Below are 18645 nucleotides of genomic sequence, written 5' to 3'. Positions count from 1 at the left end.
TTTTCCTGATTTTTGAAAAAAAGGGATAAACATCCCTTAAAAGTTAAGTGATCTAAATACAAATCACACCATCAGATTTAGCGTATCAGGGAGCCCAAATGATAAGGTTTCAAGCTCCTATCTGTAAAAATGTGGAATTTTCTATTTTTTGCCACGCAGAAGAAAGATCACGGATGCGTGTTTTTATTTCATCACGACTGACATGCAAAAATTAGCGGCGCAATATAACTAAATTAGCATGCATATATTTAGGGTAATGAGATACAGAAACCTCCTGGGTTTTACAATTTTATAGCTTTTATGAACGACGTTTGAAACACAAGGAAGGTCTTGGGAGCTATTTACCTAAGCTTTAATTCTTAAATTAAAGCTTAATTGTTGATATGGGGGGCACTTTAATTGTTGATATGGAAGGAGAAAAAAGTTCTTCGCTTACAATGATTTATTTAGGCCAGGTTAACTGCTTGTGTCATTTTTTCAACTTTTGGGGGTTTGGTACTGTGATATTGAAGGGGGCAGTGCCCTCTCATAAGCTAAATAGTTTGAAAACTGAAAATGATTTTTATTTTTTAGAATGTTGTTGATCAACCATAGCAGCAAAAGCGCCCAAAAATGGATGAAACTAAGGATATCACTGAGACGGGATTAATTGAATCATTGAATGCAATCAGATCAACTGTAATTCGTCTCGCGCCCCATTCCAAAGGAGAGAAGGAATCTGCCGAGCTAGCTGTGATTATCGACGTAAGTTTTAAACTGATATTATAAAAATATTTTAATAATCTTTTAAATCAACTTCTTATATGCTTGCAGTGAATAATGCTATTCCTCTCCCATCTCTCTCAGTCTCTCCTCTTTCTGTCTCTCTCTCCCTTTCTCTCTCTCTCTCTCTCTCTCTCTCTCTCTCTCTCTCTCTCTCTCTCTCTCTCTCTCTCTCTCTCTCTCTCTCTCTTTCTCTCTCTCTCTCTCTGTCATTGTCCCTGAGAACTGACATGAAAGTAGCAAAAGTCAACACATTGTCACGATAAAAGTATTTCAAACGTGACATTGCTCCCAATAAAGACTTACGTAAGATTTTATTTCGTGAGGAGAGGGGAACAAATCCTCGATAAAACTACATGTAAGTAATGAAGAAGACCACGCTGCCTTTCCATCATAAGCAACTGATTACAATCAAAACAATAGGAAAAATTTTTCTGAAGACAATGGAATTCAAAACTTTAAATGAATATTTCGCCCCTATGCCTGAATACGGCCAAAGGGCTGCACTCAACGTAACAACCAAAAATATAAAAGAAAAATTATACTAAAATGCAGAATTTAAGACTATTTTTTAGTTTTTAAAACAACCCTAAGCATTAAAACTTCAACGACGTCAAACAGTCCGTGGTAGTGAACTGTAAGTAAGCAAAACTGCAGTCTGATTTTGTAAATAAACATTTTTTGTTCTCTCCGTATTTTCAAAAATAAGGCAAATTTTCTCAAGCACGTAACTTTTGATGAGTAAAACTAAACTTAAATTTGTTTCTAAAACTATCTTATAATAGTCCTATTTTATTTTCTTTCATTAGCATTAACCAAATTAGCAGTATATAAAAGAGTGGTTATAATGCAGAAGTAGCAAATAGCTTATCATACTTTTCTATAGATCTATAAACCTAACCTGTAATTTCTTTTTTAAGCAAGATTTTTTCTAATGCAAAAATCCATTATTTCATTAAAATAACTCTATATAAAAACAAACCACTACTTCACAGTTGGCTGTTGAATGAACATCCTTAAACTAAGATGTTTGCAGTTAGCTTTGTGCATATTTAGTTCCTATCAAAATAATCCATCGGAAAGGTTTAAAATTTGAATGTTAATCTGACAGGTAAAAAATGAATGCTAATCGCTCGTTACAAATTAGTCCAAATAACCGGATGTTTTATCTTAGAGATGAAGAGATATTAACACGGGAAAGGGATTCATAATAATTTCAAATATGACAGCGCAGAGATGTCAGAAACAAATGGAACATGCAGAAATTACGTTTAGAGATCATTTGGGCGAAACCGTTTTAGACATTTTAGGGAATTATTTCGGCGAAACAGTTAGAGAAATTTTAAAAGATGATTTTAGAAGATGTTTTCGAAAAGGATTTGAGGCTGAAACTCTAGGGTCGTTATAATACACAAGTTCTATCTGAACAGTGTTGTGAAGTCCTCTACCTCAACTCGAAAGGGCTCCGATCCTCCTACCCTAACCCCGAAGGAAGCTCCCGGTCCCCAAAGGATCATCCAGCATTTCAATTGCACTTTAATTTTTGATTTGGAAGGAGAAAAAAGTTTTTCGCTTACAATGATTAATTTAGTCCAGGCTTACTATGTCCAGCCCTTCAGTCAAATCTGTCACTAAAAAACAGGAAAATTTAGATTGTCGAGAAAGTTGCAATAAAACCAGCAACATATGTATGGGATTCTTGCCTATTAACCGAGGCTGAAGAGCAGTGCTTCATAGAACATACTGCATCGGTTGAACGATGGTCGAGTTTTATTGAAAATTACAATCAAGAGGGACAACCACTAGAGTTGGATTCCTATTTTGCATTTTTATTCTGAAAATTATTTTTTTTTTGAAAAAAACCATTAGTTTTATATATCATTCTCTTGTTGTAACTTATCCTCTAAGAATAAGACTTCATTTTCCTGACTAAAACAATATATATTTTTAACATGTTCAGTTGTCATTATGAAAGACATATGCAAATGTAACTTTTTTTTCTTCTTTTAACTGTTCAGGCGGTGGGACAATGACTATGAAACATTGAAATAGTTTATTAACTTTATAAAAATAATGGTTATTTCACATAAAAAATAAAACCTTTTTTCTACAGATTAATGATGTAGAACTACCACCATTGAGTGATGAAACATCAGCATTTACTGGACCAATTCTTTCACCACCAACGGAGTTCAGTGATGAACCTACATTAGTTCTAGAGAATATGGAATGGCATAGAGGTTTCCTTAATGATGTTTTTGGGGAAATGGCTAGCCTAGACGACTTAACCTGTGATATTGACATGCTTGAGGATCCGGAGTGGGCAGATAGTTTTATGCGTTGTTACTTTTTTACTATTTAGGGGGTGTTACTAGTGCAACTGAACCGGGTCCTTATAACGAAATCCCAACACAGGACAATACAGGCTGGCTCGATCAATTGTCCCCAAACACCTTGGAATACGTACTAGGAGACCTCATGCCATCTCCAACCAATGTTATTGAACAGACTGGGAGTGGTGGTGTTATTGACAATTCTGTGTCACCCCCCACCATTGCGCCTAATGATATAGCTAGTAATAGTAGTAGTAATACAACAACACCAGTACCTCCACTTCCAGATTTTTTTCTATCAAATTCTGCCTTGCACCACACGATGGTCTATAGTGCCAATTTCAGTGACCCCTTCCACTCTCTAGTATTAGGAGGTATAGTAACAGATTCCTTGGCCATTACACATACGTTAACTAATTAGATTTGAGCCATTCTTGAACAACAGATGGGGGTATGGGGAGTGGGGGTCAGTTTAAAAGCATCAAGAGCACTAAAAATATTTTCTTTTAAATGCCAGTTCAGGTGAGATACATACGAATTACTTGTAAACAGAGATATTGGCAATTCGTCCGCATTTGTAAAATTATGGGGAGGTTTTTCATAATTGGGTTAATGGTATTCACAGTAAGTGGGAAAATTATAACGAGGGGGGTAGTGGATCTGTGGTTTTATTTATTGAGAGTTTAAATGTTAATATTTGTAGGTTTAAAAAGGATTTTATTGTAAGAGGTGGGCAGGGAGAGGGCTATAGTTTTAAAATATCATTCAGATTTAGAGGGGTGTCAGGGGGTACAACGAATCTGTTTCGACACGAGGCTGCAGTGTTTCAAGTATGCATTTTTAATTGCAACATACAGACCACTTCAAATAGATGCATGTAGGAAAAAGTTGGATAAAATGGCAGTTAATGGTAGGGAGGGTTCAAAGTTTCCCAAAGTAGATTTTAATTGTTTAAATGATCAATTTCCCGTGACACTAAAAGGAATAGATATTTTTGAGCGGGCTAATGCACATTTAAAGATTGGTGTCACGGTGTTACAGTATGAAACAGAATTTGAGCAGGGCCACCGTTCCAATAAGAAGGGGGTATTATTTCCAGTACGGGCTCCTTCAATTGAATCAGTAGAACATTGGGTGTGGCTTCTATACACCCCACCCACAGACTCCGATTCAATTGGTCATTTCAATCCAATTACGGATATTAGTAGGGTTCTAAGTGAGGGAAGGCATCGGGGTGGTGTATGCTATTACTGTCCAACATGTCTCTCAAGATTTCGCTCTGATTTAAAGTTAAAGAATCACATGAAACAATGTAAACGTCATGGATACCAGTCTGTGGAGACTGTAAGTGGAGATAGAGAGATCTTATGTTTAAAAAATCTCCAAAACAAACTCCTGCAGAGCAATAGGATCACTTTAGACTGCAAAGATAAGCTCACAGACGTGTGCGATCCGTCAAATTCAAATCGCGTTAAAATGCACGAAGCCATAGGGGTCTCTTACGCTCACGCGCAACGAGATTCCAATAATACCATGCAAGTGCTGGATGTAGTTGAGATGTTGGGTGACGGTGAAGACTGCATGCGCTCGGCATTGGTCAGTCTAATCAAAACAGCGAACGGTGCAATTTCGCGCCTTCGTTACACAAACTATCCTATGCTCCTATCACCAGATGACAGAGCGGCCATTAAAAATCGTAAACTATGTTGGGTTTGCAAGGGAGAATTTGATGATGGTGTTGGGACTGGGGGGAGGAGGAAGGTGATCGACCATGATCATTTGTGGCAGGAAATTACATCGGGGGGGAGTAACTTTAGGGGGAAAGCCCATCAGTCATGCAATTTAAACGTTAGACAGCAATATTTCGTACCTGTTTTTATACACAATTCCAATTACGACTTAAATTTTGTTCTTCCGGGGTCGGCCCACATTGCCAAGGGTGGAGTTGTAGATAATACATGGATAGATGGTTCTTTTTCTTATAATATCATACCCAAATCATCGGAGAAGCTACTGCTACTAGAATTCATGTGGAAAACAGTTGACAAGAGTAACACGTACTTGAATAGAATCTGTTTTTAAGACTCTTTCAGTTTCTTCCCCAAATCTTTAAGTCAATTTATTCAGGTACAGAACAGTGATAATTTTGATAGGTTCCCCCTCCTCAAACAGCGCTTCCCCGATGATAAAATGTATGATTTATTAACGTGTAAGGGTATATATCAATATGATTATTATAACTCTGGCTCGAGGCTAGATGAGGTGTCACTACCGCCCATTGAAACTTTTTACAATTCTCTTAGTGAGATTGAATGCACCACTAGCGATTACGAATTCGCTAAGAGGGGTTGGGAAAAGGGTGGATGTAAAAATGGATGGGATTGCTGTAAGCTTTGCCTGGCCAGTAACGCACTTACTCATCCGGACATTGTTTGCAAAAATCCAGATAAAATCTATGGGGAATTTGCGTTGGATTTAAGGTATTATTTTTCCATTCTTCATCTGGGGATGGACTTGATAATTAAAATCAGCACATAAAAAACAGGTCTGATCGCCGATGTGGATCAGCATCTGCTTGTAGAGATATCAATGAGGGGTGGGTATGTTTTTCTCGGGGACCGTATCATGAGAACTGATCCGACCGGACAGCACACCGAAAAGTCAGACGCAGTTTTTTTGGGATATGAATTCCCTTTACCAATCGGCAATGTCTCACTACTGTTTGCCGTGTGGCAATTATAAATGGCTTAACAATCCATGTGCTTCGAATTCCCCCGACATTTATACCGTTGAGGAGAATGGGACACAAGGATGGTTTTTTGAAATGGACAGTGAAACATACAAGGAAATACATGACTCGGTAGAAGACTTTGTTTTCCCATGCATGAATAGGAAAGTGGGTAGAGACTCTCTGAGTCCCCAAACTTCACCTAGTAGAGGATGGGAGTATGCTCCTACATCGTAAGAAAAGAAACATTGTTTTAAATAAAAATATTGCAGGCGGAAGTGCAATAACTGAAATATCCAAGAAACTCAAGTTGTCATTTTATTATAATGTATGCAAGGTACAGTGGCCGATTGAGGGACAAGTTCAAGTGTATTACGGGGACACTGATTCACTCCTGTTAAAAGTCAAGACTGAAAATCTATAGAGTGATTCGGAAAATGGCAAGTGTATTACCTCACGAATTAACAAAACTAACTCGGACGAATCCCTCTACCCAGAGCAACTGAAACGCCAGGCCCCAATTAATTTGTTAATGCTAAAATCTGAAACGGGTAGTGATCTGTTATCCAGTGGTGTGTTTCCTGGTCCGAAGGTATACTGTGTGGAAACGCACGGCAAGGATATCAAACAAGTTTGCAAGGGGGTACCTAAACACTTTGTAAAAAATAATTTCGACATGAGTGTGTATAGAAACTGTGTGGATCGTATTTTAGTGTAAAGGATGAAAGTCATGGTTTTTCGCTATTTAAAATTTAAAAACTAAACTTTTACTTTTGATTAAAAATTCACTGTCGGCAATATCGTAAAAATTCTTTTTACTTGTTGTTGGTGTTGAGTTAATAGAACACGTGAATTTTTTAATTTCAGACCATTTTTATTTTGTAGATTACACAAAACAACTCGGTCTAGAAAAATTAACTTAAATTCATTTAAATTCATTTAAAAAAGTATAAATTGGGTGGGAGGTTTTTTTTTTTGGTAATTGGGTGTTTTTTTTTTATTCTTTTTAATTCTTTTTAATTATATATCACAAACAATTTTCAATGTGTGTGTGTGTGTGTGTGTGCGTGTGTGTGTGTGCGTGTGTGTGTGTGTGTGTGTGTGTGTGCGTGTGTGTGTGTGTGTGTGTGTGTGTGTGTGTGTGTGTGTGTGTGTGTGTGTGTGTGTGTGTGTGTGTGTGTGTGTGTGTGTGTGTGTGTGTGTGTGTGTGTGTGTGTGTGTGTGTGTGTGTGTGTGTGTGTGTAAGGCAGATCAATTTCCACTTTTTAATGCCAGCCCCGGCCCGGGCCCGCCGCAGCGGGCCCCCGCTTCCCGGCACCCGGCGCTTCCCGGCCCGCCCCCGGCCCCCGACGCGGCCGGCCCCTGGGGGAGGGGGGACCCCAAAATTTAAAATTCTGTAAATAAAAGTGTATGATATTATTATTTCAAGTGTATTATTCTATTAAATGTTGTATTTTTTCTTTAAATAAACAAAAAAAGTGTATTTATTTAAGTGTTTTTCTCTCTGTGCCTATGTAAATGCTGTATTTTTTATTATAAATAAATTAAAAAAAAAAGTGTATTTATTTAGGTGTTTTTTCTATGTACCTATGTAAATGTTGTATTTTTTATTATAAATAAATTAAAAAGTGAATTTTTTCATGTTTAACGTGCTTTCAATGTAATATTTTTTTAAAGCATTCTTAGTTTTTATGAATATAATAAAAGAAAATATGATTCCTTATTCGTATTCGTCGTCTTATCCTTCTTATTATTCTTTAACAGAGTAGTAACAGGGGAATTATTTAGTCTTTAGACAGCCCTAGTCTACAGTTAGTTTTCTAGGTGAGCTCTTGAAGGGACCGTGTATCAATTTAAAACACAATTCAGATCGTTTCTGTGTGGGCCGTCAATGTCAGGCAAAACAACACTCTTAACTAAAATAAATAAAACTTGCGATAAAATGTTTGTGGAAAAGCCAAAAAAAATCTACTATTGTTACAGTATTTGGCAGGAGTCATATGATAAAATAAAAGCAATTGCTGCCACCATCGGTTTGGTGCAGATACCATTCATACAGGGACTTGATGTTTTCAGCATTATTGAACCAAACTCTTGGTTGATCATTGACGATCTGGCTGAATCTATTGAACAATGGTCCCATGAAATGCTACAACTGTTCACTGTTTGCTCTCATCATGAACAGATTTCCGTTACTCTGGTTCTACACGATCTATTTCATCAATGCAAATGTATGCAAACACTTGCATTGAACTTCACCTACTATATAATCTACAGAGTTTTTCGTGATTCTAGCTCGCTAATAAATCTCAATAAACAAATCTATGCAGGAGCGCCCAAAATTCTGCTCTCAGCATACAATCAGGCACCTAATAAACCCTACGGCTACATCCTATTGGATCTTAATCAAAAGACACCCGAGGATCTTCGTGTAGTCACAGATATTTTTGTCAATGAAATTACAATATATCTCCACGTGAACACTAATACGACCTATTAGTTGCTATCATGACACCGAAGAAACTACATGGAAATAGGTATCTGTTTTCTGTTCTAATTATTTCAGAACCTTAACTTAGGAAAGCAAAGCTCAAAAATGGTCGTGACAATGATTTCATTAATCTAATATCTGAACTTTGTTTAAATTTGACCGAGGGTAATATTAAACTGCCAGAAGTAGTTAGGCAACAGGCAAAGCAACATCGTTCCATTGTACGTGCATTGGCCTCTAAAAAGAAAGGAAAGAATTTTAAAAAGAAAAGACTTCTTCAGGCGGGCGGTAGCTTTTTCTTACCTTTACTGCCAATAATTGTAGGACTTGTAAACAGTTTTCTCTAGAGAGAATAGAAAAACCCTATAAATAGACTCCAATAGAACTCGCTCTCTGACCCGTGGAACACTTTGAGACCAATCTGAGTAAATTCCTTGACAATGAGAATATTGTGGATGATAAAAAACAGCTTTTACTTCAAGATGCACTTCGCCGAGTGGACAAACATAAGCCTTATCGTGTTAAGGCCACTGCTGCTGCTGCTATTGATCACAAAAAAGAATCATCTCCTCAGGATTCTGTTGCTGGAACAAAATTATAGAAGGTATAATTGGATTAGATTTTATTAAAAATCAGATATCTAAGACCCTACTCATATCGGGAAAAAATAAAACGACTCGTAATCTATCTCATGAAAAGTGGTCAAGATCATATTCAAGTTGAGAGCAATGGGAAAGGGATTATAATTCAGGGCAAGAGCTTTGATATGATTTATTTAATATTTGATACGTTTTAAAATCGTAAAGAAATATTACCATATGATCATCATATATTCAACTTTCAAAATACTATAAACATCCAAAAATGCAATAATATCAATAGGCAAATTCTAAAAAAAATTAATTGAACATGCATCAACATCAACAACAACAACACCATTGAAATATGAAGAGGAAGAAGATTTTAAATCAATTTTGGAAAATACATGCACACCCCTGATAGCTAGACAAAAGCAAAGACGTATCAAATTAACGTCATCACCACCATCACCAACCATTAGTACACGAAAGGGTAGTGAACGTTACACAACGTGTTTACGTTCAAAATGGTCGAAGTTCTGAAAGGTGTTTATGAAAATATTGGTGAGGTGGGGAGTTTAAGTTCACCCACCACTCTTTCTAAGGTCACTGGTGTTCAAACTAAAAGTGTACAAGAATATCTACAAAATGAATCAAGTTACACTCTACATAGAAATCAGAGACTTCGTGCTAAGCAATATCGAAAAACTAAAGCCTTTTACCCACTGCATATAATGCAAGCAGATCTCCTGACTCTAGATGAGGTTCAACGACGTCACAATACACCATAAAAGTACATTCTACTTGTAATCAGTGTTTGTAGTCGCTATGCATATGCCATTCCATTGTGATCAAATAGGGGCATTTAAGTTGCTCAGGCCATTGAAGGTATTCTAGAACAGGATTCATCTAAAAAAATTCAAACGGATCGTGGCAGTGAATTTGTTAACCTCCATGTTGCAAAAGTACTAGGAAAATATAGTACACTGCTTTATCATAGTCATAGCCCTATAAAGGTTGCATTGTCTGAACAAGTGATGCGAAACAGTCAACTTTTAATACCAGGAAACTGTGTATTGGGTTTTACATCGGCTCTTCGTCTTTGTCTGGCTAAAATAAGACGGCTCCATATCCAACGACTACCTCGGTCGTTTTCCTGACCTTAAGCAATGGGAGTTTACCCTTCTTATCATGATACAATTGAAACCTTTCTTAAACAATATTCCAATGAATTAATTGTCAAGAACAAAAATAAATTTAATGTTGATTAAACTGTTAGAATTAATGGAACACGTAATAATTTTAAAAAGGGGAATTATTTGTTTCACACAAATCTTTTTGTAGCGACGTAAATACTAGACGCTAAACCCATAACTAATCGTTTACGCGATATCAAAGATGAAGAGATTTTCGGCGGCTTTTATGACTCTGAACTACAAAAAGTTAAAAATAATAGTGAAATCTATCAAATTGAAAAGATATTAAAGACCTGTACTCGCAGTGGTAGGAAACACTTACTTGTTCGGAGGCTAGGGTACAACTCTGATTTTGATTCTTGAATCGGTGGTGAATACATTAACAATGCCCAATGATTTTTATGTAGCTTTTATGTCCAATATTTCCGATCCTTTCTGCAACGACTTGAATACAACAACTGATTTTTGGACAAAACTCTCACCCGCCATCAAATTTGACGGTGCGTATGAAGTGGCTCTTGTCGACTGTATTCTCAAAAATACTTACGAGATCCTGAGAAAGGATCGTAAATATCATATAAAAATTAGACCCTATAATTGACCACTACCACCTTCAGGTGATCAAGAACAAATTCAAAAATCAATTAGATGGATTATCCATATATTTAATTACCCTACGAGGAGCTCACCTGTATGAATTGTTTATGTCGTTCTATTAATAAAAGAATTTCCGCTCGTAAAAAGGGAGCTTTTCATTTCAACTATTCAAAGGAGGAGGGAAAGATCTACATTAGTTCACAAATTGCCAGCGAAGACGTTATTTTCAATGACAATCTAAGGGATGTTTTTTGCTTTAAGCTCAATATAATCAATGGTAAAACTGCCGGAAACACTAATTTCATTTTTGCTGACTACCCACCTGCCTTCTCCACAGAAACTTGTATATTTCTCTACGCTTCATTTGTAGAAACATCGAAAGTCGGTAATTCAAATGTTCCCCTCCTACGAGTTCTTGAACAAAAAACCAATCAAGAGCCTATTCATCACTACAATATAAAGCATCTTCAGTATATTCCCGTAAACACTTCCTATTTGGAACTCTGTCAGTTAACACTAAGAACTGAATTAGGTGATCCTCTAGCAATTTCAAAAGGCTTAGCAGTGATTACATGTCATTTTCGACCCATTGTCGGCGACAGCACAATCACCTAAAATGAACAATAGGAGAATTCCATTTGTCTGACCCGATATCGAGTGCCATGTTGGTGCTTTGAGTCCACGTCAAATAGGCAATGGATTGTACTACTTAAAGGGTCTTACTATAATGTCTGGCTATGGTCTTAGTAGTTGATTTGCTAGGCTAATTCGTTCTGCACTACCCCTTGCTAGAAAATATCATGTACCTGCTGCATCAAATTTTGCTGTCTCCACACTACAGGACTGGGGGTCGGGCAAGAATTTCAAGGAGAGTGTTAAGGAAAATATTAGATCTTCAGCAGGAGCCATTGGTGAGCAATTAAAAGTTTGACAAATGGGGATAGATTTAAAAGAATGTTTGCATATCGTTCATTTATCAGTGTCCAAACAGGTGGGAAGCGAAAGACATCAACAAGGACTTTAAGGAATAAAACAAAGAAGACCAATAAGCAGCAAAAGGAGAAGAAATACATTGTTAGATCAAAGAAGGATTTCTTCTCTTAAGATGACTTATCTCCCCCACAAGGAATCATATCCATCAATTAGTTCCTCATTAGATCTATTCAATGCTGAAAATGTTGATGTCAGTGTCAATTATGGCGTCTATGAACAATTCTATCCCCAGCAATCCCTCTTGGAAAATATAGACTTTCAAATATTTTCCAATGAAGACTATTTTATTGATTTATCATCAACATTTATTTATTTAAATGTTGTAAGGAAGAAAAAGTCAGATAATACCACTCCAACTGCTGCCGAGGATCTCTCCTACGAGAACTGTATTCTACACAGCCTATTCAATCAAATTAAATGTATTTATTAATGAAACATTGGTGAGCACTAGCAATAATTTATCCAACTATGCAATCTAAACACAATGTATTATGATGACACCAGAGCCATACAAGATGCTAAGAGGACAATCATTAGGCTATGAATATCGATCAGGCGTTGATACCGATGGCCAGTTGACTACTGCAGTGACCCATCAGTATCATCTAGTTGGAAAATTAAATCATGAGATATTCAATATATCCCTATGGTTACCCCCCAGTTTCAAGATTGACATAGAGTTACTGATGGCCCCATTAAATTTCATTTTGAGAAAAACACTTCCTGCAGCACCCGATGCAAATGTCATTATCGCATCGGAAATTTTCCACGTCCTAAAACAACAGGTTATGAGCTCATTTGCATTGGCAGTGGAAAAGCTAAAAGCCAATGGTAACAACACTAAACTTCTTGTCCCCCCTATGATCACTACTCAAAGCCAGAGTGCCACTAGCTCTCGTAGCTATAGCAATTCATCATTTATAAATAGAGGAATCCCATCAAAAGTGGTTTTGGCCGCTGTAAAGAATGGTAGTGCCGTTGGATCCTGGACTGAATCCCCCCATGATTTTAATTTTTTCGGTCTATCTAGCCTCGTGTGCAAAGTGAATGGTATTCCACTGTACACTCTATCTTTTGACAAAAAATCCTATAGAACTCTGTACGAGTTGACCATGACTCTCAACTATTCATGACTCTCAACTATTTGAAAATGGAATAACCGGTTCAATGTTTTCAAAAAATCATGGGGTAATTGTTCTGGACTTGTCGGGGACTCAGGATATGAGCATAGTACGAACAGGGAATGTACGTTTAGAGTGTACATTTGCCAATGCTCTGACTGAGAGTATCACACTAATATCACTGAGACAATTTGAAACCTATTGGGAAATCACACCCGACGGCAGTGTTCTACTAGACCTAGCACCATGAACACAAACCAAATAATCAACGTATTTAGTATGGATCCATACATGTCCCAGTACAAGTCCTATTACATACTTTCGGACTTCATTGAAAAAATTCCAAGTGTTAACAATACCTTAATCATTGTTAATAGCAGTCCATCGACTTTGAAGACCGGTCATTGGCTATGCATCTTTCAAACAGCGAAGAATATCGAATTTTTTGATCCTTTTGGCCTATCATATAAATTCTACACGCCATACAGCAGCACCTGTGTTGAAAGCAGTCGGAAAACTATTGTTCAAAATCAGCGAAGAGTAGAGGATTTAACAACCAAGACATGTGGTTTTCATGCACTACTCTTTTTAATGTTCAGATGTCGTGGGTATACCTAAAAGCAGTTTGTCAACATCTACGTTGACTTACCTCGATTGAACGACTTTCTAGTGGAGAATATACTTACAAGCGTATTTAATATTGATTTTAGTGCCCTACGAATAAAATGTTCTAAAGATGTATGTGAAATTGTTTATTAATAAAAATTTATATACATGATAGAACGACTTTTCTACTCTTTAGATTTCATCTTCTACTAGGTATAGGTATTTGTCGACAACAACTAGTGCAGGTACATTATCTGAATTCACAGTGTACTGATCCTGATGTACTGCAATGTCAGAGTCACATTTTCTACAGTAGAGTGTGACTTCACTCTTGTCATATCTCTTTGTCAATGATAGTCAATGATACTATTCTCATTCATTCTATAGAATTCACATGTTTCAATTTGCTTATTTGAAGCAATTTCACAAACAGTGCCCTCAAGTATCGAATCAAATTCCGTCACAGCCAAATAAAAATCAATGGGCTTATAATCATAATATCCATTGTCTTCACAACGATGACGTATAAACCAAATTCTTTTTTTGTTCCAACAGTTGGATCGTTGACCCGGCTCTTCCTCCCACAACAGTCTAAAACCACGAAGAAACCAATCTCGTAGTAATAAACTAAAGTCACGCTTAGAATTCTTTCCAATCATACCGGGATATGTTTTCTCCCACTGATTACATTTATCATAATCGCAATTGGAGCATAGGTGGCCTCTAGGATGAGAGTCACACACCTTTTCAAGACAGGAATTACAACCTTTAATTTGTACAGCATATCCTTTATGCAATTTACACGGGTTGCATAATCTACACTTTTCATCATACTCATCAATCATTCTGCAATGATGTCCCACATGATGACCAGCTGCCCAGTGTGTACATACATAGGGGACATGTATGGAACATTTTTCCCTGTGTTGACACTCTCACTGCCACAATGAAACTGAGCTAGCAACAACAAAAATTGTCTGAAATAGAGAGGAGTAAATCATCCTTGAGCACCATCTTTCTCATGAAAAAAGTCCTAAATTTCTAAACTAATGTTTAAAAGCATATCCACAATATCATTTTGCCGTTTCGTGATCAATATATCAATAAATTGTGTAAATGCATTTGAATCACAATTTAGATGCTTCATACAATAGTCAAATGATGGAAAACCAGTTTTCAATTTATTGACAAGCATTCCCCGAGAAAATATCTTTCTTTGAATAGACATCTCTAGAAAATCATCATCTAGAATCAAATGTTTTTCCATAAACACTAGATTCCCCAAGATTCGCTCTTTCTCAAATCTATCCATTTTTTAGAGTCCTAACTCTCTCACAACCAACTTCAGACTAACCAGAATTTCTTTTTGTACTCTAGAAAATATACGCTAGTCTACTATAGAAAGAAAAAATACCTTTGATTTAGAAACAATTTTATTGAACATAATTACAATAATAATATACACTGATGCATTTTGTTCTGATCAATATATTTCGATAGGACATCTAATGCTGACCAAAGTTTATTTATATGGAGAATATTCACTTTTCCTGCAAAACATAGTTGCTCCTCCTGCTTAAACTTGCGTAATGATATAACGTATCTAGCATACATACTGTCCCATTCAAGGCATAGTCTACAGCCAGCGGTTATTTCCACAGCTACATTGGGTACTCGTATATCGTAGCTGCTGCTGCTGTCGCCTCAATCATTAATCTTCAACAATGTAAATTCACCACTCATTTTTTTCTTCACTAATATTCTCTCAAATAAACTCTTTAAATTCAATCCTCTTACTAATATGAATTGTAGTGAAAATCATTCCTTTTATTCAAACCCCAACCACATATCAAGTTATCGTATATTGAACACCCTCTGATTGGCTCATAAAAAATGCCCACGTCAAACGATACATTCATTATGCAATTCTTATCAAAAACAAAAAACCTTGCCAACTTTTAGAATTTTCACGCGTGAGTGTAGTGTCTCAGCAATGGCTTTTCCTTGCGTAATTCATGTGTAATTGCATGTAAGTTTAGTGGTGCCTATTACCTCAGGTGTAAGTTTCTATGTAGGGTTCGTATCTATTACACTTTTGAGCATATTCTTGTAGGATTGAATGTACGGTTCGTATCTATTACACTTTTGAGCATATTCTTGTAGGGTTGGATGTACGGTTCGTATCTATTACACTTTTGAGCATATTCTTGTAGGATTGAATGTACGGTTCGTATCTATTACACTTTTGAGCATATTCTTGTAGGATTGAATGCACGGTTCGTATCTATTACACTTTTGAGCATATTCTTGTAGGGTTGAATGTACGCTTGAAATGTGCTGTTGAAACTGTGCTGTTGAAACTGTGCAATTCGGACTGTGTACATGGATACTACTTTTATACGACCGCCCCTTCCATAAAACCCTTATTTTCCCCGAGGGCATAACTTACATCTCTTGCTCCAGGCTCTGGGGGGCTGTATGAACCACGGGGGTATCGTTATACGATACTTGTACTATTTTGAACAAAATGGCTATCTGAACATTTCGATCAGATGTATCTGAGGAAAATAAGAGGCAGGGGGGGGGAGTAGTTGCCTTCTGATCACTTTTGACTCTCAAAAAGGGACCTAAGATTTTCAATCTCCAATCAAATTAGCCTCCTCCAAAGTTTATTTGGAGTTGAAAACTTGAAAACTTACGTTGAAAACTAATATGCCATCGGGACACAAGTTATTATCCTTGCCCCCTGGATCTGGCGGGTTGTGTCAGCCCCGGAGGCATTATCATACGATCTTTGGACTATTCTGAACAAAATAGCTATCTAAAAATTTGAATCGGATACATTTGGATAAAAGAGGGCTTGGGGGTGGAGGCTAGTTGCCCTCCGATCACTTTAGACTCTTAAAAAGGAAACTAGAACTTTCAGTTTCGAGTCAAATGAGCCCCCTCCGAAGTTTACACGAATGTAACTCTGCTTTTCTTTGAAAAACTTCTTTTATTGAAAACTTATTGTAAATTAATTTCTGTTTCGTTTTTAATTGGCAAAGTCTATTCATTGGTTAAGATGAAAAGATAGTCTTTAAGAGTGTTATCATAAGTGAGGAGCGAATCGGCTCAATAGTTACCAAAACTCTAAAAAAAGGAACTCTATTTTGATAACAATTAACATATCAAAAGAATCGGCTTTTCATGCTGACTCAAAATATTCAATATTCACTAAGTTATACCCATCAAAAGCTACGAAAAAAGTCAGAAAAAAAATTGTTTTATTTTATAAAAAAGGGCGGAAAAAAAATCAGGCGATCTTAATGAAAATCACACCATGAGATTCAGCGTATCAGAGAACCCTTCTGTAGAGGTTTCAAGCTCTTATCTACAAAAATGTGGAACCTTGTATTTTTGGCCCAAAGGGGTTCAAAATCAGGGGGTTCTTGTTCATTTTTTGCCGTTTTTATTTTCCCAAGGAGAGATTGTACCGAACCAATGATCCTAGAAGATCGGGAGAGTGATCATTCGAACGGAAATAAGGAGTTATAGTACCCTTTTCAAGTGACCAAAAAGATTGGAGGGCAAATAGCCCTGCTTCCACTCCCTTTTTTCCCAAAGGCATCCAATCAAAGTTTTGACATAGCAATTAAAAGGTCCAATAACTATGCCCTTCGGGATGACTTGACCCCGCACAGCCCCTTAGGAGAGGACTGTAAGTTACGCAACTTTCACAAGGTTTGCACATAGTATCTACTGCTACTACTTCTACTAAAATATTACTGCAGCATCAAGCCACCTGAGGTTAACATAGCTACGCATCCTCCTCCTCCAAATATACACCCACTATTTTTTTACATAAAATCAAATTAACAATTCAGGAAACAGAAATTAAACTTTAAAAAAGAAAAACTAGCGGACTACGGTAACTATCCGAACAAGTGGCTGACTAACACCCACAGTGGCATACATATTTTCTTGGAGTGTGTTTCAATTATTCAACCATTAAAATAGTTTATCAAATGATAATAATAAAAAAGAAACTTACTTCAGACCCATAATAAACTCCAAGACTTTGATTTTGGACAAAGAATAGGCGATTTGTATCCGTATCATAAAAAGCATCTAACACTGTACCTTCTTCATTTGGTATCTTATTCACACTACAATTGTACAACTCAATATTCCTCATTTTGATTCTGAAAGAAAAAATAATCATGATCAAGTCATCATGTTACATCATTACATGATTACATAAGAAAAAATAATCATGATCAAGTCATCATGTTACATCATTACATGATTACATAAGGGCACATGATTACACAAGAAAAAATAATCATGATCAAGTCATGATGTTACATCATTACATGATTACATAAGAAAAAATAATCATGATCAAGTCATCATGTTACATCATTACATGATTACATAAGGGCACATGATTACACAAGAAAAAACAGTCATGATCAAGTCATGATGTTACATCATTACATGATTACATAAGGGCATTACATAAGGGCAAATGATTACATAAGAAAAAATAATCATGATCAAGTCATCATTTTACATCATTACATGATTACACAAGGGCACATGATTACACAAGAAAAAATAATCATGATCAAGTCATGATGTTACACCATTACATGATAACATAAGGGCATTACATAAGGGCACAGGATTACATAAGAAAAAATAATCATGATCAAGTCATCATGTTACATCATTACATGATTACATAAGGGCACATGATTACACAAGAAAAAATAATCATGATCAAGTCATGATGTTACATCATTACATGATAACATAAGGGCATTACATAAGGGCACAGGATTACATAAGAAAAAATAATCATGATCAAGTCATCATTTTACATCATTACATGATTACATAAGGGCACATGATTACACAAGAAAAAATAATCATGATCAAGTCATGATGTTACATCATTACATGATTACATAAGGGCATTACATAAGGGCAAATGATTACATAAGAAAAAATAATCATGATCAAGTCATCATTTTACATCATTACATGATTACATAAGGGCACATGATTACACAAGAAAAAATAATCATGATCAAGTCATGATGTTACATCATTACATGATTACATAAGGGCATTACATAAGGGCAAATGATTACATAAGAAAAAATAATCATGATCAAGTCATGATGTTACATCATTACATGATTATATAAGGGCATTACATAAGGGCAAATGATTACATAAGAAAAAATAATCAT

At 36.3% G+C, this 18645-nt stretch overlaps 1 protein-coding gene across 2 annotated transcripts in view; it reads right to left on the bottom strand.

Annotated features, from left to right (window-relative positions):
* Elp1 (elongator complex protein 1) overlaps window positions 1-18645 on the bottom strand; it is a 316851-nt gene that overhangs the window by 265858 nt on the left and 32348 nt on the right. For both annotated transcript variants that reach the window (XM_089103865.1, XM_089103866.1), the window contains exon 2: window positions 17439-17589. In XM_089103865.1, coding sequence (XP_088959991.1) covers window positions 17439-17582 — 144 coding nt within the window. In that variant the 5' untranslated portion in view covers window positions 17583-17589. The remainder of the gene's footprint in view (window positions 1-17438; window positions 17590-18645) is intronic.

This window comes from Artemia sp. Qi Xiang Cuo, chromosome 18 (assembly GCF_049724085.1).
Source record: "Artemia sp. Qi Xiang Cuo chromosome 18, ASM4972408v1, whole genome shotgun sequence".
NCBI classification, from domain to species: Eukaryota; Metazoa; Arthropoda; class Branchiopoda; order Anostraca; family Artemiidae; genus Artemia; species Artemia sp. Qi Xiang Cuo.
The sequence above is the reverse complement of the archived record's forward strand: the minus strand, read 5'-3'. Positions and strand labels throughout refer to the sequence as shown.